General features: G+C 46.0%; 1 protein-coding gene across 1 annotated transcript in view; it reads right to left on the bottom strand.

Moving 5' to 3' along the window:
* Positions 1-5087: 5087 nt before the first annotated feature.
* The window catches only part of furina (furin (paired basic amino acid cleaving enzyme) a), a 173092-nt gene continuing 151639 nt past the window's right edge, over positions 5088-26540 (bottom strand). Inside the window, 4 exon segments of the mRNA XM_084307974.1 lie at positions 5088-6889; positions 11659-11787; positions 15920-16044; positions 20368-20547. Of these exon segments, the coding sequence (XP_084164100.1) occupies positions 6273-6889; positions 11659-11787; positions 15920-16044; positions 20368-20547 (1051 nt within the window). The 3' untranslated portion in view covers positions 5088-6272.

The following is a 26540-nucleotide window of genomic DNA, read 5'->3' as shown; positions in this document are numbered from 1 at the left end:
AAAGTACTGTATTATAATGTACTGTATCATAATGCACTGTATTATAATGTACTGTATCATAATGTACTGTATTATAATGTACTGTATCATAATGTACTGTATTATAATGTACTGTATTATAATGTACCATATTATAATGTACTGTATTATAAAGTACTGTATTATAATGTACTGTATTATAATGTACTGTATTATACTGTATTGTATTATAATGTACTGTATCATAATGTACTGTATTATAAAGTACTGTATTATACTGTACTGTATTATAATGTACTGTATTATAAAGTACTGTATTATACTGTACTGTATTATAATGTACTGTATTATAATGTATTGTATTATAAAGTACTGTATCATAATGTACTGTATTATAAAGTACTGTATTATAAAGTACTGTATTATAATATTACTGTATTATAAAGTACTGTATCATAATGTACTGTATTATAATGTACTGTATTATAATGTACTGTATCATAATGTACTGTATTATACTGTACTGTATTATAATGTACTGTATTATACTGTACTATAATGTACTGTATCACAATGTACTGTATTATACTGTATCACAATGTACTGTATTGTATTATAATGTACTGTATTATACTGTACCACAATGTACTTTATTATAATGTACTGTAGTATACTGTACTATAATGTACTGTATTATACTGTACCACAATGTACTGTATTATAATGTATTGTATTATAATGTACTGTATTATACTGTACTATAATGTACTGTATTATACTGTACTGTATTATAATGTACTGTATTATACTAAATGTACACAAACGTTACTCACCAGATTCCAGTTACATTTAGTTGAACGCTTTTATCTGAACGTTTTTAATTAACATTTAAAAAATAAAATCTCATTCATTCCATAAGAACGTAGAATACACATTTACAGACTTCTTTTTTAAATGGTCCATTTGCATGTTCTTGGTATCTGATTCTAGGGACATCTAATGGATCTCCCAGTGTCAGAAATACTGTCTGTTACTAGGCTTGAGTACATTGTAATGAACCAAATGAGAATATCAATTCAATTTTTTTTTTTTTATTATCTTTGACTGTGAATAACACCAAAATCTAAGCAAATGAATAAATGGAAGATGATTAAACAGAAGGTTTTGTAGATACAGTACTGAATTCTGCCATCCGGACACATGCAATCTGAAATATGATTATAGAATATCAGGCCTAAAATGGTTATGCGATTAAAATGCGATTAATTAATTACAAATACTGTAATTAATTAGATTAATTTTTGTAATCGCCTGACAGCACTAGTATAGACATATTAGCATAGTAGGTAGTAATATAGACATATTAGCATAGTAGGTAGTAATATACATATTAGCATAGTAGGTAGTAATATATACATATTAGCATAGTAGGTAGTAATATACATATTAGCATAGTAGGTAGTAATATAGGCAATAGTAGATTACTTAGTAGCAAAGTACATAATAGTAAAAGACATAATGAAGGTGTCGTTTTTTGGCGGCGGGTTTCAGCTGTCCTGTGATGTTTAATGTTTACAAAAAGTAATCATAATTTATTTGTATTAACCGATGCAACATATGAATTCATTATATTGTGTATGACCTCGAAGGAAGGTTAGTCGTTTTTTTGAGTAATGAGAATAAAAAAAAAGGACGAAACACAATCAAGTTTGCATAGATCTTTATTTTTAGTAGAATCTATAATTGACATCAATTAAATAAAAAGGAGAAAATAAAGAGCAAAAAATCTTTTAAATTACAAGAAAATTACACACTGCCCCGTTCATATAGTACAAAAATAGGCCTTATTTTAATTCTGTCCTGCGTGAGGTCGACGCCGCTCACACAGGCCGCCATTTCTGTAAGGTGACCTCATCAGAGCCCCGCCCCCAGTGACCTCATCAGAGCCCCGCCCCCAGTGTGACCTCATCAGAGCCCCGCCCCCACTCTAGTGTTTCACTTATCCAAAAAAAAAACAAGCTTGTGTACATATGTATGCACGCTATCTCACACACTCACACACACACACACACACGCACACGCACACGCAGGTCTGATTCAGCACTTATGTGTATGGAATACATTCTCTACTGGCAGCCTCGGCACCGTGTCGGTGGTTGAACCCACAGACGGTCTGTCGAGCGTGAGGTCTGTAGAAAAAGGCAGAAATCACAGGATGACCTCAGCAGAAATAAGGGGGGGGGGTTGTGTGTCATAGTGGATGGATGACGACGCGACACGGTTCACATCAGTGTATTTGGTTATGCAGACAGATATTGCTGCGATTATTAACCCACAAATGAACCATTTGAGGCCCCAAAAAAAGGCTGATCCAAATGGTTGACCTTGCCCCCTGGTGGCGAGTAAGGGGATTACAGAGCAGATTCTACAGCACTAACAAGCAATTCTTTTTAAGATTAGAGCTACTTTATAGTGATACGCACAAGCTGATTTAATGTACATTATAGTGATACTCACAACAAGCTGATTTAATACATTATTACACAGCTGTCCTAGTTCCTGGATTGACCCAAGGAGACTATAAAAGGAAGGAAGGGTCGTCACGTCGGTGCCAAGTGTGGGAAACGTTCAGTTCGGCCGACGACAGTGAGTTGGACGGGACCCAGCGTCTCAGATCCGTCGCTTCAATAGAACTGGCACCAAAATCGGACACCAAGCAGAACATAGCAGAACGCTGGTGTTCTGACGTGATGACCCTTCCTTCTTTTATAGTTTCCTTGGATAGACCCGCCCCCCCCCCCTTCCCTCCCCCTACATACACTGACAAGGTTGCAGAAACGGCCGATATCTCTGGTCCATGCAGACGGTATAATAATATATTTTGCCTTGTCGAGTTTGTCGATTATAGCCGTCCGCTCCCATAGAGACGTCTCTTTGTGAGCATGTGTTTATGTGAGTATTTATTATGTATAAGGTTCTTACGACTTAAAACTCTGGTTCTTCTGACGCTAGAATATCATCCACCAGTTCACTCTGCTGCTGCCGTCTGGGAAAACGGCCGCCGGGAAGCATCTGTAGAACATATCACCGCTTTTCTTTCATTATTCTTAAGTCACTGGTAGCTTCCTGATGACACACAGCTGGATGATCCGGTCGAGGAGGAGACAGATCTGTGAGAGACGCTGGTCTCCGTCCTCAAGTTTACCGTCCGCTCGAGGTCCTCGACTGAACCGATGACGTAATGTGGCAAGTAGTTCAGCGGTACATTGTTTTCCCATTCAAGACGTGTGTCTCTCTCTCTCTCTCTCTCTCTCTCTCTCTCTGAGGATTGTGTGTTTGGCATGAAAGGTAACTTGACACGACAACAAGATTTGGATCAGATTGACCTCTAGGTCTATTCATGGGATCTAGTGTAAGTTTGATTGACCCACTAAGGGCGTGGAATAAACTCGCCGAAACGCACACGGCTCCCACGGGCCGAATATTGCCCCGATCCTCTCGAGATTTGATGCCCGGGTACATCTCGGCGTGTGGAAGCTTTTCCTAAATCACTTCCATCACCGAAAAAGCTCAGAATCGGGACGGCGTGGAATAAACTCGCCGATTTTCACACGGCTCCCACGGGCCGAATATTGCGATCCTCTCGAGATTTGATGCACGGGTACAGGTGAATGGGTGACGTAGTCTGCAGCCAGACAGCAGGAAGGTTCTGGCTCTGATCCCAGGAGTCAGCAGGAAGGTTCTGGCTCTGAACCCAGGAGTCAGCAGGAAGGTTCTGGTGCTGAACCCAGGAGTCTGTAGGAAGGTTCTGGCTCTGAACCCAGGAGTCAGCAGGAAGGTTCTGGCTCTGAACCCAGGAGTCAGCAGGAAGGTTCTGGTGCTGAACCCAGGAGTCAGCAGGAAGGTTCTGGCGCTGAACCCCAGGAGTCAGCAGGAAGGTTCTGGCGCTGAACCCCAGGAGTCTGCAGCCAGCAGGAAGGTTCTGGCGCTGAACCCCAGGAGTCTGCAGCCAGCAGGAAGGTTCTGGCGCTGAACCCCAGGAGTCTACAGCCAGCAGGAAGGTTCTGGCGCTGAACCCCAGGAGCCTGGGTTGAGCGTGTGGTTCATCTGAAGCTCCAGGAGATTATCCCCCAAAACAACAGGAAATACAAACGTTGATTGTCAGTGAAAAAAAAAAAAAAATCCTCCTTGCTAGGCAGTGTGGTTACGGCGTGGGTTACGGTGTGGGTTACGGTGTGGGTTACGGTGTGGGTTACGGTGTGGGTTACGGCGTGGGTTACGGCATGGTTACGGCATGGTTACGGCATGGTTACGGCGTGGTTACGGTGTGGGTTACAGCGTGGTTACGGTGTGGTTACAGCGTGGTTACAGCGTGGGTTACAGTGTGGGTTACGGTGTGGGTTACGGTCCCACTTCAATAGTATTTAAAGCAGGAGGGCAACGATACCATAGATATACATCACTAGATGACTCAACGCTGCTGGCCAACAGAGAGACCGACGTTGCCGCATGGCGGCCATCTTGCGTGGGTGGAGCACACCCCCACTCATAACACGCGTGTCTATGGTGCATCATGTACTATTGACATAACCATAGCATGCTCAATTTTCAACCGTTTGGTTTGTTAAAAACATCAGAGATGTAGTTATCATACTGCATACTTATAATGAACTTTCATGTAATAAATAAAAAAAAAATGATTCCAAGAAGGAATCATAGCCACGTTAATAACGTTTGTAATAAACCAAACCGTTTGTAAATCAGTCAAGATTTCAGCGAGTTAAGAGTATTTTTGTTTGTGCAGATCATCACCTTAAAGCAGTAGTCCACTCAAGCAAGATGGCTGCCGGTGAACTACACGAGAGACTCCGCCTTGAGCCATCTAGTGTTTATATATCTATGGACGATACCATCAAATACCAAGGATTAACCCTGTCACTGCCACACGACAGCCGGTTAACCCTTTCACTGCCACACGACAGAAGGTTAGCCCTTTACTATCACACAACCGACGGCGATGCTCCATCATTAGCATCATTGATGCTAATGATGGAGCATCGCCGTCGGTTGTGTGATAGTAAAGGGCTAACCTTCTGTATTGTCACAGTGAAAGGGTTAACCGGCTGTCGTGTGGCAGTGAAAGGGTTAAAAAGAAAAGATGTGTTGGTGGTGATGTCACCGGCACACTGCAGGAGTACAGTCCCCACACTTTATAAATATTAATGTTTGAAGAAAAAAAACTTTACATTCTGCCTACGTTCTTAAAAAAAAAGAAAAAAAGAAGAAAAAAAAAAACCCTTTTTCCCCCCACTGTTCTTTTGAACCCATTATGTAAATGTTCCTAATGAACGAATTGAAACATAAACATGTGAAACACGGCTGAATGATACTGTAAACCAGAGGTAGAGGACATTAAGGACGAGCACTTTCATACGCATGATGTCATCGTCGTGACAACCTCCCCAGCAAGCTTCCAAAGTTCCGTGCTGAAGAGACTAAAGAAAGAAGTATCTCTGTGGTAATTATAATAATTATAATAATAATAATAATAATGATGAATCTAAATAAAACAAGATGGATCCAGAACGTCGTGTACAACACTGGAGGAACGTATAACAAGGTCCAGATCGTAGAAGAATGACACACGCAGGGCCAGAAGAAGAATCACTACAAAGAGACATTTCAATTTCAATAATAAAGAGATGCATTAAAAACATATCCTCCACCGCTGAGCCATTGATGACAATTCATTATAGTATATTGAAGAGATGATGATGATGATGATGATGAAGAGCTGGTGGTGACGAGCAGACACAGCAGATCACGATCAGACTGGCGGGCGAGAGAAGCTGTGATGAGACGCCTCGTCTCCATCAGCTGTGTTCAGCCTGGCTGGGGCTACAGCCACGGTGTAGCATGGTACGGTACGGTACGGTTTGTGTCTCCATTATTAGATATGTTCAGGGAGAGGGAGAGGGAGGGAGAGAGAGAGAGAGATAGAGATATAGAGGTAGAGAGAGGGAGAGAGATATAGATATAGAGAGAGAGGTAGAGAGGGAGAGAGAGGGAGAGAGAGAGACTGGCTGAGAGAGAGAGAGAGAGAGAGAGAGAGAGAGAGAGAGACTGGCTGAGAGAGAGAGAGAGACTGGCTGAGAGAGAGAGAGAGAGAGAGAGAGAGAGAGAGAGAGAGAGAGAGAGAGAGAGAGAGACAGAGAGACAGGCTGAGAGAGAGAGAGAGAGAGAGACTGGCTAAGAGAGAGAGACAGGCTGAGAGAGCGAGGGGTTAAAGAAGGTTAAAGGTCACTCTGGGTCTTGATGAAGGCCGTCCTCTCGCCCCCCCCGCCCGCCTCCCCGTCCTCCTCAGAGTCCGTGTTCAGCCCGTCCTCCTCCTCGCCCCACACGGTGGGCAGGCCGCGGTACGACACCGCCCTGTGGCACCCCGCCAGGAGGCCCCCCACCCCCCCGCCGCCGGCCTCCAGGGAGGAGGGCAGCTTGATGCGGGCGCCGCCCCCCGAGCGCAGCTGCAGCAGCACGAACACGCCCACGAACACGCCCGCGATGGCCAGGCAGCTGAGCAGCGCCACCGCCACGGGCAGCTGGGAGCCCGGGGGCCCGCGGGGCGGGGGGGCCGGGGCGGGGCCGGGGGACTCCCGCAGGATCTGGTTGAGGTGCCGGCAGGTGCCGCCCGAGGCGGGGTCCAGGTGGCTGTGGGGCGGGCAGGAGAGGCAGGCCTGCGGGCTCAGGGCGCTGCACGTCAGGCAGGGCGGCGGGCAGGGCTGGCAGGTGGGCACGGAGGCCGGCTGGACCACGTTGCCCAGGGTGTAGTCACGGGGCCGGGAGCCGGCGGCGAAGCCCGTGGGACACGAGGTCAGGCAGCCCTGCTGGAAGAGGTAGCGGCCGGCGACGCACTCTGTGGAGGAGAGAGACACAGGGTGAGACAGGGTGAGACGGGTGAGACGGGTGAGACAGGAGACACGGGAGAGACGGGGTGAGGACAGCCTACAGACTAGGACTGGGGGCGATATGGCCTCAAAATAAAATCTCCATTTCGTCACTCCCTGGTACCGTTTTCTACTTTCTTGACTTTTTTTGTGTGTGTGTGTGAGCACAGCGGTGTCTGTGTTTATTATTATTTCATGAAATTGGGTCCGTATCTTCATTTTACATATATTTTCATTATGTCAAAAGATTATGATTTGAAACGCTCTAAAACAAAAGTTATTAGTATAGGGGTACAACATTGTGCCTGGCGTCCGTTTTCATCAGCTCCACTCCCATGTTAAAAGGCATTTTTTAATCTGCACTCATTTGTTCAATTCTAGATAGAATTATCAAATGCAATCTCTCTACACACTGTCAGTGGTCAAGCTAATTATTAATGATGCTGTTAACGATGTAGAACACACGGTGGCGCAATTGCTCTACAGCTCACTTTGCCGGCCACTAAGCAGGCAGGCTGTGGTGATTATGCTGGGGAATGTGGCTGAAGGGCACCATACTGCTCCGGTGGGGGGGGGGGGTGAGACAGCGCTCAACACAAAACAACCACATCTCCACCTCTCTTCCGCGTCCTCTCCCCTATCGCGTGTCACAGGCTGACATACAAGCTCCCAAAGCCGGCCCCCCGCTTCGATGCGGAACAGTCACTAGGGCTCCGCCGACAGCGATCTGTGTTCAGAATTATACCGGGAGATTGAGTAATGCTCGCCCGCAGAATATAATAGTAATAATCAGCGCTTACTAACGTTTAGCGTCTCCGCTATTTCTGACCGAATTAGTCAACCTTTCTTTTTTATAATGGCAGATTCTTATTCACAGGGATTTTGTCGAGTTTACACACGCTGTAATGTGGTATCAAAAATGTATAGAAATATTTTTTTCAATAAGAACGGACGTGGTATCAAACAAACACGAATTTAAGTGGTTAAAATTCGGAAATATTTGTAATTTGTTACAGATATCTTGAGATTAGGCTATTAATGTTAATCATGGGATTTTTTTTTTTAAATAGTAAACAGTTAAAATTATATGGCTTTGATCATTTAATCTCTTAAGCCCAGTGAGTGTCAAAATCCTAGGGAGCCACAAGGGTTAAAAACTATAAACGCCAAGGAAATCATTCAAATAAGCTTTGTTTTTATTTGACACAAAAAAATTATCAAACCAAGATGAATTTCCCTATTGGGATTGAAGTGCAAACCTAACTTTCACCAATCTTCACTTAATTTTTTTATAATAATATATATATAATATATATATATATATAAAAGGTTACTCTTGATCAAACAAAGATGAATGTCCCTATTGGGATTAATAGTGCAATAACTTGCTTTTTCACCAAACTTCACTTTAAACAAATAAAATGTGCCTCTTGATCATCAAACAAGAATGAATTTCCCTATTGGGATTAATAAAGTGCAAATATAACTTTCACCAAACATCACTTTTTGTCAAATAAAAGGTACAAATAAAATAAATAAAAATATTTTTTTAAATCCTAAATCATGAATTCGAATTAATCGATCGATTAATCGCCCAGCCCTAACTACAGACACAGGGTGAGGACAGATAACTACAGACACACAGGAGGAGGACAGATAACTACAGACACACAGGAGACACAGGCTGAGGACACTAACTACAGACACACAGGGTGAGGACAGATAACTACAGACACACAGGAGACACAGGGTGAGGACACTAACTACAGACACACAGGGTGAGGACAGATAACTACAGACACACAGGAGACACAGGGTGAGGACACTAACTACAGACACACAGGGTGAGGACAGATAACTACAGACACACAGGGTGAGGACAGATAACTACAGACACACAGGGTGAGGACAGATAACTACAGACACACAGGGTGAGGACAGATAACTACAGACACACAGGAGACACAGGGTGAGGACAGATAACTACAGACACACAGGGTGAGGACAGATAACTACAGACACACAGGGTGAGGACAGATAACTACAGACACACAGGAGACACAGGGTGAGGACAGATAACTACAGACACACAGGGTGAGGACAGATAACTACAGACACACAGGGTGAGGACAGATAACTACAGACACACAGGGTGAGGACAGATAACTACAGACACACAGGAGGAGGACAGATAACTACAGACACACAGGGTGAGGACAGATAACTACAGACACACAGGAGGAGGACAGATAACTACAGACACACAGGAAGACAGATAACTACAGACACACAGGGTGAGGACAGATAACTACAGACACACAGGGTGAGGACAGATAACTACAGACACACAGGGTGAGGACAGATAACTACAGACACACAGGGTGAGGACAGATAACTACAGACACACAGGGTGAGGACAGATAACTACAGACACACAGGAGGACAGATAACTACAGACACACAGGGTGAGGACAGATAACTACAGACACACAGGGTGAGGACAGATAACTACAGACACACAGGGTGAGGACAGATAACTACAGACACACAGGAGACACAGGGTGAGGACAGATAACTACAGACACACAGGGTGAGGACAGATAACTACAGACACACAGGAGACACAGGGTGAGGACAGATAACTACAGACACACAGGAGACACAGGGTGAGGACAGATAACTACAGACACACAGGAGACACAGGGTGACGACAGATAACTACAGACACACAGGAGGACAGATAACTACAGACACACAGGGTGAGGACAGATAACTACAGACACACAGGGTGAGGACAGATAACTACAGACACACAGGAGACACAGGGTGAGGACACTAACTAGGGCGCTCCTCAGAAACAGCGCCCCCGGTGGGCGAGGACACCCTGGAGTTTGCTGACAGGTGATTCGGTTTGATCTCGTTTCACTGCTGCTGTTTCTTCAGGAAAACAGCTGACTTCTGATTCTCAACAGTAAGACCGTCCCTGTCGGGGGGGAAACCGCTCGCCTCAGCGCAGTTAGGATCTAAAACTCATTTTTTGAAAGCTGCAGATAATATACTGAAGTTTAGGACGTGAGTTTTGCCCGACAACATCTGGAACAACTAATCGTGAAGTGGCTGAGGTCAGAATAAAATACTTGTTGTTGACCAGATTAGAAAAGTATTCAGGCCATCTGCCTCCCGTCCACCCGGGGGCAGAGTTCTGTCCAGATTGGATCAGAACTGTAGGAACTATGGCACGAGAACCCACAGACACACGGACAGGGTCAGAAGAACTGTTCTTGAGTCGCTAGATAAACAAGCAGCACATTTACATTTAGTCATTTAGCTGAAACGCTTTTATCCAAAGCGACTTACAAGGTCTGTACGACAAGTCATCAGGAAGGGTACAGCTCTATCAGCTGAGTAACAATGTTCATCAAAGTGTTGAGTGCTACAGTGTAGGTTAGTTTATTAGGACAAGTGCATGACAGTAAGGTTAGTTAGGGTTAGAGTTTTTTTTTTTTTTATTAGTTAATTTTTTTTAAAATTATTTTAGATAATGATTGAAGAAGTGCGTCTTTAGTCGACGGCGAAAGATTGGTAAACATTTTGGAAAAGAAGCCTCACAGGTATCACCACTGCCATAATACCCAGAAGTATAAAATAAACTCTAACCCTAACTAACCTTACGGTCATGCACTAATAAACTAACCTACACTGTAGCACTCAACACTTTATGAACATTGTTACTCAGCTGATAGAGTTGTGCCCTTCCTGATGACTTGTCGTACAGAACTTGTAAGTCGCTTTGGATAAAAGCGTTTCAGCTAAATGACTAAATGTAAAATGTAAAGTATAGACTACTTTCTCTAGAGAGCATTCAATTGTACAGCAACGCTTGCCTTGTTTTTAGAATGGACAATAGAAGACACACAAGGTCCTCAGCCAAAGGGCACTGCGTGGTTCTGTTCAGGAAGAGTGCATTTGGACACATGTCTGCATCCTCTGTTAGAGCCACACGGTACTGGAACACTATGCCTACTACACGTATCCAGACCTGTAACACGCTTGAACAATTTAAAAAAAAAATGTTCAAATCGGGCTCAAAGAACACCAGAGCTGCACCCACAGCTAAACTCATTAACGGTGGGTGTGTGCAATTCAGCTTTATCACTTTAGGCTGATGCCCTTTTTAACATCTTGGCCGCCAGGGACTATACAGATAAAATCTAGCCTTCTGGCGTATTTACATTTTTAATGTTGATTAATATGCACTGTCCCCTTTTGCAAATAAACGTAAACTAAACTAGGGATGCTTGATATTGGCTTTTTTACCGATACCGATAATACCGATATTGTCCAACTCTTAATTTCCGATACCGATATCAACCGATACCGATATATGCAGGGTCCCCCCCCCCCCCCCAAAATGGAATAATTTCAGGTAATTAACATTACATATCTCTTGTTGTGGAATTACCGGTAACACAACATTATGCATACTTTTGACAATAAATAAAATCAGAATTTGTTCTTACTTGCTTGCCTGGGTAAATAAAGGTTATAGAAATGTAAAAAGAATTATAATAATAATAATAATAAAAAAGAAATTGAAAACAGATACCGATATTTTCCAATATCACATTTTAATGCCAATATCGGCCGATAATATCGGACATCCCTAAACTAAACCATGGGGGGGCGCCCTCCGCAGCGCTCTAAAGACCAAAGCAGGAGGAAGTGAGGCCCGTCTCACCGATGCAGATCTGCTGCAGGTCCACGGTCTTACAGCTGCCGTTGCCGGGCTGAGGCAGCTCCTTGTCAGCGGGGATGGAGGCGGCGGAACCGGTGCCGTACAGAACCAAGGTGAACTGGGTCAGGGTGCCTGGGAGACCGGAGACACGACGGGGAGACACTATCACAGCTCAACTCAACGTCACAACCCCAGTTACAGTATCCACTTGTATATTGTATTATACATAATATATGAATGCCATGTGTATGTTAGTATATATTTACACCATCTACCTGCTCATAATTATTACATGTATATTGTATTATACATATATATGAATACCATGTGTATGTTAGTATATATTTATCTATCTGCTCATAATTCGTTCTCGATTATTTTTGCTGTTTTTGTTCATACATCTGTTGACCCTACATGTTCTTTGTATGATTAAAAATAAAAAACAATTGTTCGCAAAAGAAAAGGCTTTGGCGCCCCCTGGAGGCAGGTTGTGTAATTGTAGCTTCTATCCCTTATAATCCTTGGACTTCCCGGACGGGAAAAGTAATAAATAATAATAATAATAATAACTTTATTTGTATAGCACTTTTCATACAGAGGTTGCAGTTCAAAGTGCTTCACAACAGTAAAAAATACAGGCATAAGCGAGCATAAAAAGATAGACAGGTAGAATCACAGTGTTTCACATTAGGATCTAGCATCCCAATAGGCTCTCCGCTTACAGTTTTCAGTAACACAAATAGTAAAAATAGTTTAAAATGATTCAATTTAAAAATAGTAAAATAAAAATAAAATAAAATAAAAATAAAAATTATAAAATAGAACGGACATAAAAAATACAGGCATGAGCGAGCATAGTAAGATATGGCAAGTGACAACAATGCATAAAGTTTACAGACAATCCATGCTGATTGATCTGCCATAAGCAAGTGAAAGTTTACAGACAATCCATGCTGATTGATCTGCCATAAGCAAGTGAAGATTACAGTCTGTTCTAACAAACCAAACTGCCATGTATTAAAGTTTACAGACAATCCATGCTGATTGATCTGCCATAAGCATACGATTACAGTCTGTTCTAACAAACCAAACTGCCATGTATTAAAGTTTACAGACAATCCATGCTGATTGATCTGCCATAAGCATAGTGTTTCACATTAGGATCTAGCATCCTAATAGGCTCTCTATTCAGTAATTAAAAAGTGCAATAACCGACGGACATAAAAAATACAGGCATGAGCGAGCATAGCAAATAATAAGAATAGTTTAAAATGATTCAGTTTAAAAATAGTCATCAGTAAGAAGTAAAAAGTGCAATAACCGACACATGAATTTGATAGGCAGTGTAAAAGAGTAGGCAGGGTAAGAATAAATACAAGTTGTGTCAGGATATCCCTGATGTTTCCTCTTGCCACTAGGTGGTAGCAGATATCTATCAGTGAAATGCCTGAGCAAAGAGATAAAAAAAAAGTGACGGAAAAAAGATTCCTTGAAATAAACAGCAACGTAAAGACAGACATAGCGGTGAAGGTTCTGGAAACATCAATAGAACCTGATGTCAAGAATCATTCTGGTGTAAATCTGTTCTGGAAGGACCAACAGAACCTCATGTGGACCCTGGTGTGGGGCCCTTAGGAAAGCACTCCTTACTGAGGGTGTGGCGGGCTGTGGGCCACACTGCTGCGTGGGTTCTGGTTCAGTGTGGACCGTGGTGTGAGTCCAGGGGCTGCTGGGTGATCCACTGCCCTGCCTGACAGAACCATCCTGATCTGAGGTCTGTTCTGGAGGTATACTAACTGTTTTAACAAAGCTGATCTAATATATTAAATGTTTTAACAAAGCTGATCTGAGGTCTGTTCTGGAGGTATAACTAGAGCTGCCGCGATTACCGCGGTATCGCTGTTACATCACGGCCACCGCAGAGTAGGCTGAATACCGCGTCACCGCTGTTTTTTATAATAATAATAATAAATTACCCTCCTCTCGTTGGGCTTGCGGCTCTGCAGATATACCCTACTTCTCTATCGAGGTTCCAAGCGACCCTATTGGGTACCAGAAAAGTCACGTGAAACATTGCAGACCACTGATTGGTCAGAAGAGAGACGCGTCACACGTTTTTTACGTCCTGAATGTCAGCTCATCACAACACTGCTAATAACGTTAGCTTTAACTCTCCGCCGGAGTGGACTACCATCGCTCTTCAGGAGTACTAAACGAGACATAATGATTTTACTGTCTGCAACGAATGTTATAATAAAAGCCCTTCGTTCTATACACTTGTCTGATTGAAAACTTTATTAACAGACCGCAGAATGGGACAACTCAGCACGCTCTGAGCAAAGAAAGGAACTGAGATATGAATAGAGTATTGCTTGCCTTGCTATCGTCCGGTAAATACGCTGATGTTATTGAACGTATAACTATATAATGTTAATGCCACAAAACGAATGCCTTTATTATAAAGTAGTAACTTTATAGTAATAATAATAAGAAAGGGTCGGGGGGGGGGGGTAACCAGCCCTGCCCGCGACACCGAGTGAACTGCGCACGACCAGAGTTTCACTTTCAATAACTAATGCGTGCTTGCCGAATCCCAAACAATATTCATGCTGCAAAGTCATCCTCTAAAGATAGACATTTAGACTAGAGGCAGGCTATATGCTATAAAGAGTAGACTACTACTAAAAAAAAATGCATTCAAACTTTTTTTTTTAAATTTTTTGTGTGCGTGCGGTAATAACCGCGCGGTAGGAAATATTTTGCAAATTTGTGCGGTAAGGAAAACAGCAATACCGCGGCAGCTCTAGGTATAACTAACTGTTTTAACAAAGCTGATCTAATATATTAACTGTTTTAACAAAGCTGATCTGAGGTCTGTTCTGGAGGTATACTAACTGTTTTAACAAAGCTGATCTGAGGTCTGTTCTGGAGGTATATTAACTGTTTTAAAGGGGAACTATTTTACTATTTCTTTCACTATTTGGGCACTTTTACACAATTCCTGTGAGTTTATGGAACACCTCTGTAATTTTTTTTTAATTCATTGTTTTGTATTTCTAATCAAGTACTCAAAAACAGCATTTTTCTACCTCAAGATCTTAAGCCGTTTTGAGCCTGGGCTCCAACCACTGTAACCCTAGCCACATCAACTGCCACATCAACTGCCACATTATCATGCAGCTGAGTCTCTCTGACATCACAGATCAGCACATTTTCAGATGACTCAGTTCAGTGAGGGTGAATATTGTGAGGAGAATTGGAAGAATGCGCCAATATGAGAATTAGAGACATAGATCATGTTAATATAAGTCCACATAGCTAGGAAACAATGCTAAACACTGAAAAAGGCCATTTATAAGATAGTTCCCCTTTAACAAAGCTGATCTAATATATGAACTGTTTTAACAAAGCTGATCTGAGGTCTGTTCTGAAGGTATATTAACTGTGTTAACAAAGCTGATCTGAGGTCTGTTCTGGAGGTATATTAACTGTTTTAACAAAGCTGATCTGAGGTCTGTTCTGGAGGTATATTAACTGTTTTAACAAAGCTGATCTGAGGTCTGTTCTGGAGGTATATTAACTGTTTTAACAAAGCTGATCTGAGGTCTGTTCTGAAGGTATATTAACTGTGTTAACAAAGCTGATCTGAGGTCTGTTCTGGAGGTATATTAACTGTTTTAACAAAGCTGATCCAAGGTCTGTTCTGGAGGTATATTAACTGTGTTAACAAACAAAGCTGATCTAAGGTCAGGTCTCTGGTCTGGAGGTATATTAACTGTTTTAACAAAGCTGATCTAAGGTCTGTTCTGGAGGTATACTAACTGTGTTAACAAACAAAGCTGATCTAAGGTCAGGTCTCTGGTCTGGAGGTATATTAACTGTTTTAACAAAGCTGATCTGAGGTCAGTTCTGAAGGTATATTAACTGTTTTAACAAAGCTGATCTAAGGTCTGTTGTGGAGGTATATTAACTGTTTTAACAAAGCTGATCTAAGGTCTGTTCTGGAGGTATATTAACTGTTTTAACAAAGCTGATCTGAGGTCTGTTCTGGAGGTATATTAACTGTACCAGAGTGCCAAACACTACACCCAAACATGCACAACTATGCTAGACACGATACATTTGTTTATTTAACTTTTTCACAGCACAAGATCATACCCACTGACACACAGACAGATTAGTGGGTGTTTTCTACCACGACAGACATTCTCTTCACATTATATTTACTGGGCGACACGGAGACGACACACAGTGGAGTCTTTACCATAGTCACTGGCCCCGGCCACGTTCTCGATCTCCAGGGTCCACTCCCCGCGGGGGTCCTCGTCCCAGGAGTGCGTGCTCATGAAGGCCCAGTCGTTGAAACCCTCTGACGAATAGTCATGCGGCCTGTGGGAGAGGACAAGGTCTTACTGTGATCTGAGGACAAGGTCTCACTGTGATCTGAGGACAAGGTCTTACTGTGATCTGAGGACAAGGTCTTACTGTGATCTGAGGACAAGGTCTCACTGTGATCTGAGGACAAGGTCTTACTGTGATCTGAGGACAAGGTCTCACTGTGATCTGAGGACAAGGTCTTACTGTGATCTGAGGACAAGTGATCTGAGGACAAGTGATCTGAGGACAAGGTCTTACTGTGATCTGAGGACAAGGTCTTACTGTGATCTGAGGACAAGGTCTCACTGTGATCTGAGGACAAGGTCTTACTGTGATCTGAGGACAAGGTCTCACTGTGATCTGAGGACAATGTCTTACTGTGATCTGAGGACAAGGTCTCACTGTGATCTGAGGACAAGGTCTCACTGTGATCTGAGGACAATGTCTTACTGTGATCTGAGGACAAGGTCTCACTGTGATCTGAGGACAAGGTCTTACTGTGATCTGAGAACAAGTGATCTGAGGACAAGTGATCTGAGGACAAGGTCTTACTGTGATCTGAGGACAAGGTCTTACTGTGATCTGAGGACAAGTGATCTGAGGACAAGTGATCTGAGGACAAGGTCTTACTGTGATCTGAGGACAAGTGATCTGAGGACAAGGTCTTACTGTGATCTGAGGACAAGGTCTTACTGTGATCTGAGGACAAGTGATCTGAGGACAAGTGATCTGAGGACAAGGTCTTACTGTGATCTGAGGACAAGGTCTTACTGTGATCTGAGGACAAGTGATCTGAGGACAAGTGATCTGAGGACAAGGTCTTACTGTGATCTGAGGACAAGTGATCTGAGGACAAGTGATCTGAGGACAAGGTCTTACTGTGATCTGAGGACAAGGTCTTACTGTGATCTGAGGACAAGGTCTTACTGTGATCTGAGGACAAGGTCTTACTGTGATCTGACAAGGTCTTACTGTGATCTGAGGACAAGGTCTTACTGTGATCTGAGGACAAGGTCTCACTGTGATCTGAGGACAAGGTCTTACTGTGATCTGAGGACAATGTCTTACTGTGATCTGAGGACAAGGTCTTACTGTGATCTGAGGACAAGGTCTCACTGTGATCTGAGGACAAGGTCTTACTGTGATCCGAGGACAATGTCTTACTGTGATCTGAGGACAAGGTCTCACTGTGATCTGAGGACAAGGTCTTACTGTGATCTGAGGACAATGTCTTACTGTGATCTGAGGACAATGTCTTACTGTGATCTGAGGACACGGTCTTACTGTGATCTGAGGACAAGGTCTTACTGTGATCTGAGGACAAGGTCTCACTGTGATCTGAGGACAAGGTCTCACTGTGATCTGAGGACAAGATCTTACTGTGATCTGACACGGTCTTACTGTGATCTGAGGACAAGGTCTTACTGTGATCTGAGGACAAGGTCTTACTGTGATCTGAGGACAAGGTCTCACTGAGATCTGAGGACAAGGTCTTACTGTGATCTGAGGACAAGATCTTACTGTGATCTGACACGGTCTTACTGTGATCTGAGGACAAGGTCTTACTGTGATCTGAGGACAAGGTCTTACTGTGATCTGAGGACAAGGTCTTACTGTGATCTGAGGACAAGGTCTTACTGTGATCTGAGGACAAGGTCTCACTGTGATCTGAGGACAAGGTCTCACTGTGATCTGAGGACAAGGTCTTACTGTGATCTGAGGACAAGGTCTTACTGTGATCTCCACGTGAGTGTCTCTACCTGGGGGCCAGCAGGGTAGAGTGGGTGTCTCTACCTGGGGGCCAGCAGGGTAGAGTGAGTGTCTCTACCTGGGGGCCAGCAGGGTAGAGTGGGTGTCTCTACCTGGGGGCCAGCAGGGTAGAGTGGGTGTCTCTACCTGGGGGCCAGCAGGGTAGAGTGAGTGTCTCTACCTGGGGACCAGCAGGGTAGAGTGGGTGTCTCTACCTGGGGGCCAGCAGGGTAGAGTGGGTGTCTCTACCAGGGGGCCAGCAGGGTAGAGTGGGTGTCTATACCTGGGGGCCAGCAGGGTAGAGTGAGTGTCTCTACCTGGGGGCCAGTAGGGTAGAGTGAGTGTCTCTACCTGGGGGCCAGCAGGGTAGAGTGAGTGTCTCTACCTGGGGGCCAGCAGGGTAGAGTGAGTGTCTCTACCTGGGGGCCAGTAGAGTGAGTGAGTCTACCTGGGGGCCAGTAGGGTAGAGTGGGTGTCTCTACCTGGGGGCCAGCAGGGTAGAGTGGGTGTCTCTACCTGGGGGCCAGCAGGGTAGAGTGAGTGTCTCTACCTGGGGGCCAGCAGGGTAGAGTGAGCGTCTCTACCTGGGGGCCAGCAGGGTAGAGTGGGTGTCTCTACCTGGGGACCAGCAGGGTAGAGTGAGTGTCTCTACCTGGGGGCCAGCAGGGTAGAGTGAGTGTCTCTACCTGGGGGCCAGCAGGGTAGAGTGGGTGTCTCTACCTGGGGGCCAGCAGGGTAGAGTGAGTGTCTCTACCTGGGGGCCAGCAGGGTAGAGTGAGCGTCTCTACCTGGGGGCCAGCAGGGTAGAGTGTGTGTCTCTACCTGGGGACCAGCAGGGTAGAGTGAGCATCTCTACCTGGGGGCCAGCAGGGTAGAGTGAGTGTCTCTACCTGGGGACCAGCAGGGTAGAGTGGGTGTCTCTACCTGGGGACCAGCAGGGTAGAGTGGGTGTCTCTACCTGGGGACCAGCAGGGTAGAGTGAGTGTCTCTACCTGGGGGCCAGCAGGGTAGAGTGAGTGTCTCTACCTGGGGACCAGCAGGGTAGAGTGGGTGTCTCTACCTGGGGACCAGCAGGGTAGAGTGGGTGTCTCTACCTGGGGGCCAGCAGGGTAGAGTGAGCGTCTCTACCTGGGGGCCAGCAGGGTAGAGTGTGTGTCTCTACCTGGGGACCAGCAGGGTAGAGTGGGTGTCTCTACCTGGGGGCCAGCAGGGTAGAGTGGGTGTCTCTACCTGGGGGCCAGCAGGGTAGAGTGAGCGTCTCTACCTGGGGGCCAGCAGGGTAGAGTGAGTGTCTCTACCTGGGGGCCAGCAGGGTAGAGTGAGCGTCTCTACCTGGGGGCCAGCAGGGTAGAGTGTGTGTCTCTACCTGGGGACCAGCAGGGTAGAGTGAGCATCTCTACCTGGGGGCCAGCAGGGTAGAGTGAGTGTCTCTACCTGGGGGCCAGCAGGGTAGAGTGAGTGTCTCTACCTGGGGACCAGCAGGGTAGAGTGGGTGTCTCTACCTGGGGACCAGCAGGGTAGAGTGGGTGTCTCTACCTGGGGGCCAGTAGGGTAGAGTGAGTGCATGGGTGTCTCTACCTGGGGACCAGCAGGGTAGAGTGTGTGTCTCTACCTGGGGACCAGCAGGGTAGAGTGAGCATCTCTACCTGGGGGCCAGCAGGGTAGAGTGAGTGTCTCTACCTGGGGGCCAGCAGGGTAGAGTGAGTGTCTCTACCTGGGGACCAGCAGGGTAGAGTGGGTGTCTCTACCTGGGGACCAGCAGGGTAGAGTGGGTGTCTCTACCTGGGGGCCAGTAGGGTAGAGTGAGTGCATGGGTGTCTCTACCTGGGGACCAGCAGGGTAGAGTGGGTGTCTCTACCTGGGGACCAGCAGGGTAGAGTGAGTGTCTCTACCTGGGGGCCAGCAGGGTAGAGTGGGTGTCTCTACCTGGGGGCCAGCAGGGTAGAGTGGGTGTCTCTACCTGGGGGCCAGCAGGGTAGAGTGAGTGTCTCTACCTGGGGGCCAGCAGGGTAGAGTGGGTGTCTCTACCTGGGGGCCAGCAGGGTAGAGTGGGTGTCTCTACCTGGGGGCCAGCAGGGTAGAGTGGGTGTGTCTCTACCTGGGGGCCAGCAGGGTAGAGTGGGTGTGTCTCTACCTGGGGGCCAGCAGGGTAGAGTGAGTGTCTCTACCTGGGGGCCAGCAGGGTAGAGTGGGTGTCTCTACCTGGGGGCCAGCAGGGTAGAGTGGGTGTCTCTACCTGGGGACCAGCAGGGTAGAGTGAGTGTCTCTACCTGGGGGCCAGCAGGGTAGAGTGAGTGTCTCTACCTGGGGGCCAGCAGGGTAGAGTGGGTGTCTCTACCTGGGGACCAGCAGGGTAGAGTGAGTGTCTCTACCTGGGGGCCAGCAGGGTAGAGTGGGTGTCTCTACCTGGGGACCAGCAGGGTAGAGTGGGTGTCTCTACCTGGGGGCCAGCAGGGTAGAGTGGGTGTCTCTACCTGGGGGCCAGTAGGGTAGAGTGAGTGCATGGGTGTCTCTACCTGGGGGCCAGCAGGGTAGAGTGGGTGTGTCTCTACCTGGGGGCCAGCAGGGTAGAGTGGGTGTCTCTACCTGGGGGCCAGCAGGGTAGAGTGGGTGCCCAGGGGGCTGATGAGGTGGATGGCCAGGTTCCCTCTGCGGTTGTAGGACAGGGTGAGCTGCGCCTGGACGTGCTCCAGGGAGCTGACGTGGCTGCCCGTCCCGAAGCAGGCGTCCACGCTCTTGGTGATGACCAGGTGGCTGCCGATGTTCCTGCCAGACACACGAGGAGACACACAGGCAGCGTGAGCTTTACATCATCATCACCCTGGAGATCCTTTCAACGAGAAGGTGGAGATGGTTCCAGCTTCAGTGTGAAGGCGAGGAGACATGCTTCCACCAGCAATATTAAACATCTAGCTAAGAGAGAGGAGAGAGGAGAGGAGAGAAGAGAGAAGAGAGGAGAGAGAAGAGAGAGAAGAGAGAGAAGAGAGAAGAGAGGAGAGGAGAGAAGAGAGGAGAGAGGAGAGAGAAGAGAGAAGAGGAGAGAGGAGAAGAGAGGAGAGAGAAGAAGAGAGAAGAGGAGAGAAGAGAGGAGAGAGAAGAGAAGAGAGGAGAAGAGAGAGGAGAGGAGAGGAGAGGAGAAGAGAGAAGAGAGAAGAGAGGAGAGGAGAAGAGAGAAGAGAGAAGAGAGGAGAGAGGAGAGAGGAGAGAGAAGAGAGGAGAGAAGAGAGAAGAGAAGAGAGGAGAGAGAAGAGAAGAGAGGAGAAGAGAGAAGAGAAGAGAGGAGAGAAGAGAGGAGAGAAGAGAAGAGAGGAGAAGAGAGAAGAGAGGAGAGGAGAAGAGAGAAGAAGAGAGGAGAGGAGAGAAGAGAAGAGAAGAGAGGAGAGAAGAGAGAGGAGAAGAGAAGATAGGAGAGGAGAGGAGAAGAGAGGAGAGAAGAGAGGAGAGAGAGGAGAAGAGAAGAGAGGAGAGGAGAGGAGAGGAGAAGAGAGGAGAGGAGAGAAGAGAAGAGAGGAGAAGAGAGAAGAGAGGAGAGGAGAAGAGAGAAGAGAGAGGAGAAGAGAGGAGAAAGAAGAGAGAAGAGAAGAGAGGAGAGGAGGAGAGAGGAGAAGAGAGGAGAGGAGAGAAGAGAGGAGAAGAGAAGAGAGAAGAGAAGAGAGAGGAGAGGAGAAGAGACGAGAGAATAGAAGAGAGAGGAGAAGAGAAGAGAGGAGGAGAGAGGAGAAGAGAGAGGAGAAGAGAAGAGAGGAGGAGAGGCGAGAGGAGAAACGAGGAGAGAGAAGAGAAGAGACACGAGGAGAGAGAAGGAGGAGAGGAGAAGATGAGAAAAGAGAAGAAAGGAGGAGGAAAGGAGGAAGATGAGAAAAGAGAAGAGAGGAGAAAAGAGGAGAGGAGGAGAGAGAAGGAGGAGAGAGGAGAGGAGAGAGAAGGAGGAGAGAGGAGAAGCCACTACAGTCACATGTCCCTGGATGTTCTCATTTCAGACAGAAGCCCAAAGAGTTGTAAGAGGATCCAGGTCAACGCTCCTATCAAATATGACTGAATATATAAATACTTAATTTCATGAGGGGAGGGAGAGAGAGAGAGAGAGAGAGAGGCGGGGGGAGAGTGAGGGAGAGAGGGTGAGGGAGAGAGAGAGAGAGAGAGAGAGAGTGAGAGAGTGAGGGAGAGAGAGTGAGGGAGAGTGAGAGAGAGAGGGAGAGAGTGAGGGAGAGGGGGGAGAGAGTGAGGGAGAGAGAGGGGGGAGAGAGTGAGGGAGAGAGAGAGAGGCGGGGGAGAGTGAGGGAGAGAGAGAGAGTGAGAGAGAGAGAGAGAGGGGAGAGAGGGTGAGGGAGAGAGAGAGAGGGGAAAGTGAGGGAGAGTGAGTGAGAGAGATAGAGCAGGATAGAGAGGGGGGAGAGAGTGAGGGAGAGTGAGAGATAGAGTGAGGGAGAAAGGAGGGGGGGGAGAGAGAGGGGGGAGAGAGTGAGGGAGAGTGAGAGATAGAGTGAGGGAGAGAGGAGGGGGGAGAGAGAGGGAGGGGGGAGAGAGTGAGGGAGTGAGAGATAGAGTGAGGGAGAGATAGGGGGGAGAGTGAGAGAGATAGAGTGAGGGAGAGATGGGGAGAGAGGAGGGGGGGAGAGAGAGAGAGGGGGGAGAGTGAGGGAGAGAGAGACAGAGAAGGGAGCACAACATCTGTCTGCCCTCCTGTATTTTATGTGGGAAATCGAAAATCTGTCTCCATTTCTTTAATTCTGTTTATTTATTTATTTATTTTTTACAGCACATGTGTTACCCTCATTTACTCATCATCTGCATTGGGATCAAGGCTCCAGTAAACACTCGTTTATTTTTATTTTTTTTTTTATCTTTCTTCCCCTCCTTTTTCCCGATTTTTCTCCCATCCCACCCTTCCTGGTTGTTGCGTACTTTCCCCTACTGTTGGTCCGGGAGACCGGAGACTGTCACATGCTTTCCTCCGACGCATGTGCAGCCTGGGGCAGGCAACCTGGCCGCGCAGGTTCTCACCGGGGAGAGTGTAGCGTGTGGGAGGCCACACTATCTCTCCTCAGATCCAACCCTCGCTGAGCAGGCGCCCCGACCGAACTGTAGGGGTCGCTGTCCACAACGCCCAGGACCCACCCTTCAGCTTCCCACCCCCTGATACAGCCAATTGTATCAGTGCGAGAGGCCAGCCAAGCTGATAGCAACGCCGGGAGCTGGATTCGAACAGGCGAATCCTAGTGCAGTAAACACTAGTTAATTGATGTATTTATATATGTTATATGTTAATTATATTGTTTACACTGTTTATTTTTCTCTTTATACTTTTATGAACGTGGCAACACAGAGAGAGAGAGAGAGGAGAGAGAGAGAGAGAGAGAGAGAGAGAGAGAGAGAAGAGAGAGAGAGAGAGAGAGAGAGAGAGAGAGGCGTGTTCTCTCCACCTACAAGTGTGAATCATCTTCCTTTTCCAGCCACTAGATGTCGCACTAGAGCACCAGCTTGTCATTTATCCAATCGGGTGCATTCCACGTGGGGAAATGGGAAGTAGGGAGGGGATACAACTTTCTTTTTAATTATTATTATTATTATTATTATTATTATTATTATTATTATTATTATATTATTATTTTATTATTATTTATTATTATTATTATTATTATTATTATATTTTATTATTATATTTGTATTATTAATTAATTAATCAATTAAGCAATACTTTAATTCCAGACCTTCCTAGTAAAAGCTCTGTGGATGTATTACTTAATCAATATGCTCTCGGCGTTTATTGCGTCATACAAATGGAAAATGGATCTAGCAGATCGACTTCAAATAATGGAATTTTTTTTCACCAGACGCATCGGCCACAGGTAAGAGGAATCTAACGTTATTTCCAGCTCGATTGTCCACTTATTTCATTGCAATCTATCCGATCGACGTATGGTGTCTTACTAAAGAAAGCCGTTAGTGACAATCAAGGAATCATAAACGACCCCCCCCCCCTTTCCTTCACGCATGATGGAGCATAATGTATAGCGATCATATGCATTTGAATTTTTTTATACAGCGTGTATAGGAACGAAGCGGCAATCGATTATGTATAATACGCGTCGGGGCCTATAACGCGCATTCTAGGAATTACTGCTATACAGTCTAAAAACATACTTATATTCTCGACGGTACTAACACGACAATGTATGAATGGAAAAATATAACGTTCCCACATCCGGAACGATAGATACCCGATGTTGAATGGGCCATAGTAATGTCGATATAGCTATAATATTTAAAAAGTTATAGCCCTGCAAAGAAGGTGAGCCACTCCATAGGTTACAGCACTGGCAGAGAGTGGTATAAGATGGGCATACTGCATGGCGCAGAATGTGTTAATAAAGTTTTCAATCAATCAATAAATCAGAATGGCTGTGGAACTGTAGATAGAATATTAGATAGCATATTAACACATAGTGTCTTTATACCTGGATCACTGTACATAACTCTGTATCTGATTAGCACTATTACTCAGTAGTACTAATTTATATATTTTATATCCAGTTTGTGGCATCAATGACATAGTGTCTTTATACCTGGATCACTGTACATAACATCAATGACATGTCCTCCTTGACGTTGCAGCTCAATGGAAGTCCTCCATCACTGACCCCCCCCCCCGCTCCTCCTCCACCTCCTTGGATAAAAGCTGTTATGTAAATGGAACCCCCCCCCCCCCCCTCATGTAGCTTGAAGGTCGAACTATTGTCTCTGCAAATGTTTCTTTATCTTAATGTCCCTTTCAAGCCGTTTCTCTGGAATGTAAACTGTATTCTCTCTCCATGTCTGAACACTCTACAGCATCTGATGTCTGGACTCCTCATGTCTGGGAGGGAGGAGGAGGAGGAGGAGGGAGGGAGGAGGAGGAGGGGGAGGGGAGGGGGGAGGGAGGAGGAGGGAGGAGGGAGGGAGGGAGGAGGGGAGGGAGGGGAGGTGGAGGGAGGGAGGGAGGGGGGAGGGAGGAGGAGGGAGGGGAGAGGGAGGAGGAGGAGGGAGGGAGGGAGGAGGGAGGGAGGGAGGGAGGGGGGGAGGGAGGGAGGGGGGGGGAGGAGGGAGGGGGGAGGAGGAGGGAGGGGGGGGGAGGAGGGAGGGGGAGGGAGGAGGAGAGAGGGGGATGAGGAGGGAGGGAGGGAGGGGGGGGGAGGGAGGGAGGGAGGGAGGGGGGAGGAGGAGGGGAGGGAGGGAGGGAGGGAGGGAGGAGGAGGGAGGGGGGAGGAGGAGGGAGGGAGGGAGGGAGGGGGAGGAGGAGGGAGGGAGGGGAGGGGAGGAGGGAGGGAGGGAGGGGGAGGAGGGAGGGAGGGAGGGAGGGAGGGAGGGAGGGAGGGGGGAGGGGGGAGGGCTTTGTATGCAAGAGAGTGGGTCTGATCAGAAGAGCGACAGAGGAGAAGAGGTGGAGAGGAAGGATAATGAAGAGAAGATGAGAAGCCTGGGTCACATTTTCATAGTTAGACTTATATAAGACAGGATGGAGAAGTGGAGAGAAAAGAGCAAACTGATAGGAAAGAGGAATAACAGGTTTAACACTATGCTGTAAGGTGAGAGAGAGAGAGAGAGAGAGAGAGAGAGAGAGAGAGAGAGAGAGAGAGAGAGAGAGAGAGAGAGAGAGAGAGAGAGAGCCCTGGGTCTCTTCTTTCATAGGACTACACACAGTCACACACACACGTATGACAGCTTCCTTTATTTCCGTCTAATTCATCCGGCTTCCGCAGAGATATTTATGAACTCATATTTAGCTAATAACACTTTGTAAACAAATCATTGGTAAACAAACGTAGCACTGAAGATAATACACTTTGACTGCTGTTTTGATAGGGTTAGGGGTCTTTACTCTTGGCTACACACACACACACATCAACCCATTGATCAGGCCCTCTTGAGAACGAGATACTTTCAACATGGACACATTGATCCCCCTCACTACTTTTACTTTAGTTTAAACTTTATTTGAACAGGGACAGCACACATTAATGAACATAAATGTAAATGTGTGAGTCTTGTTAGCCAAAGTCCTGGGCCTGGTGTTAAAAGCAGCTAAAAAATAAAGCATAACATATGGCATACAGTTAATAATTCTACATATTAGGTACAGGCAAGCATATGGGGTTAGAGTTCTGCAGGGCTGTTGTGTTCACATGTGTAGTGATTTCTTAACACTTTGGTTGCCTAAGGTTAAATTCATGATATACCATAGATTGCCAGCGCTATTTGTCTATGGAGAAAGTCCCCTTCTTTGCAGGGCTATAACTTTTTAAATTCTATTGCTACATTGCCATTATTAGGGCCCATTCAAAGTCCTATATGTATTGTTCATTGTGTAGCAACGTTAAACTTTTTCATTCACATATTCATAGTAAAGTATGGTCTAATGTATAAGTATGTTTTCATCTCTTTCTGCAGCTTTCTCCAGAACGTGATCTATAGCCCCAAATACATTATATTGATGATGCAATACAGTTTTATGGCAATCAGCGCGATATAAAAAATTACAACTAGACGTACTTCTAGAAGTTACTACACGTCATCTGATGTTGACCGGATGGGCTAGGGGCCGTTTATAATTCCGTGGGCAGCGTTATACCAATCATCTAATGTGGGTCAAATGTTGATAATAGCAGTTAGTATCGAAGACGGTAACGTTACACGCTGAAACTCACCCCAGTCTCCGCGCGCCGTGGGCGATCATCGTAGAGTTGAAATCTTATATTATGGGATGTAAATTTACCCGGTCC

This window comes from Notolepis coatsorum (assembly GCF_963971535.1).
Source record: "Notolepis coatsorum genome assembly, chromosome: 2".
NCBI classification, from domain to species: domain Eukaryota; kingdom Metazoa; phylum Chordata; class Actinopteri; order Aulopiformes; family Paralepididae; genus Notolepis; species Notolepis coatsorum.
The sequence above is the reverse complement of the archived record's forward strand: the minus strand, read 5'-3'. Positions and strand labels throughout refer to the sequence as shown.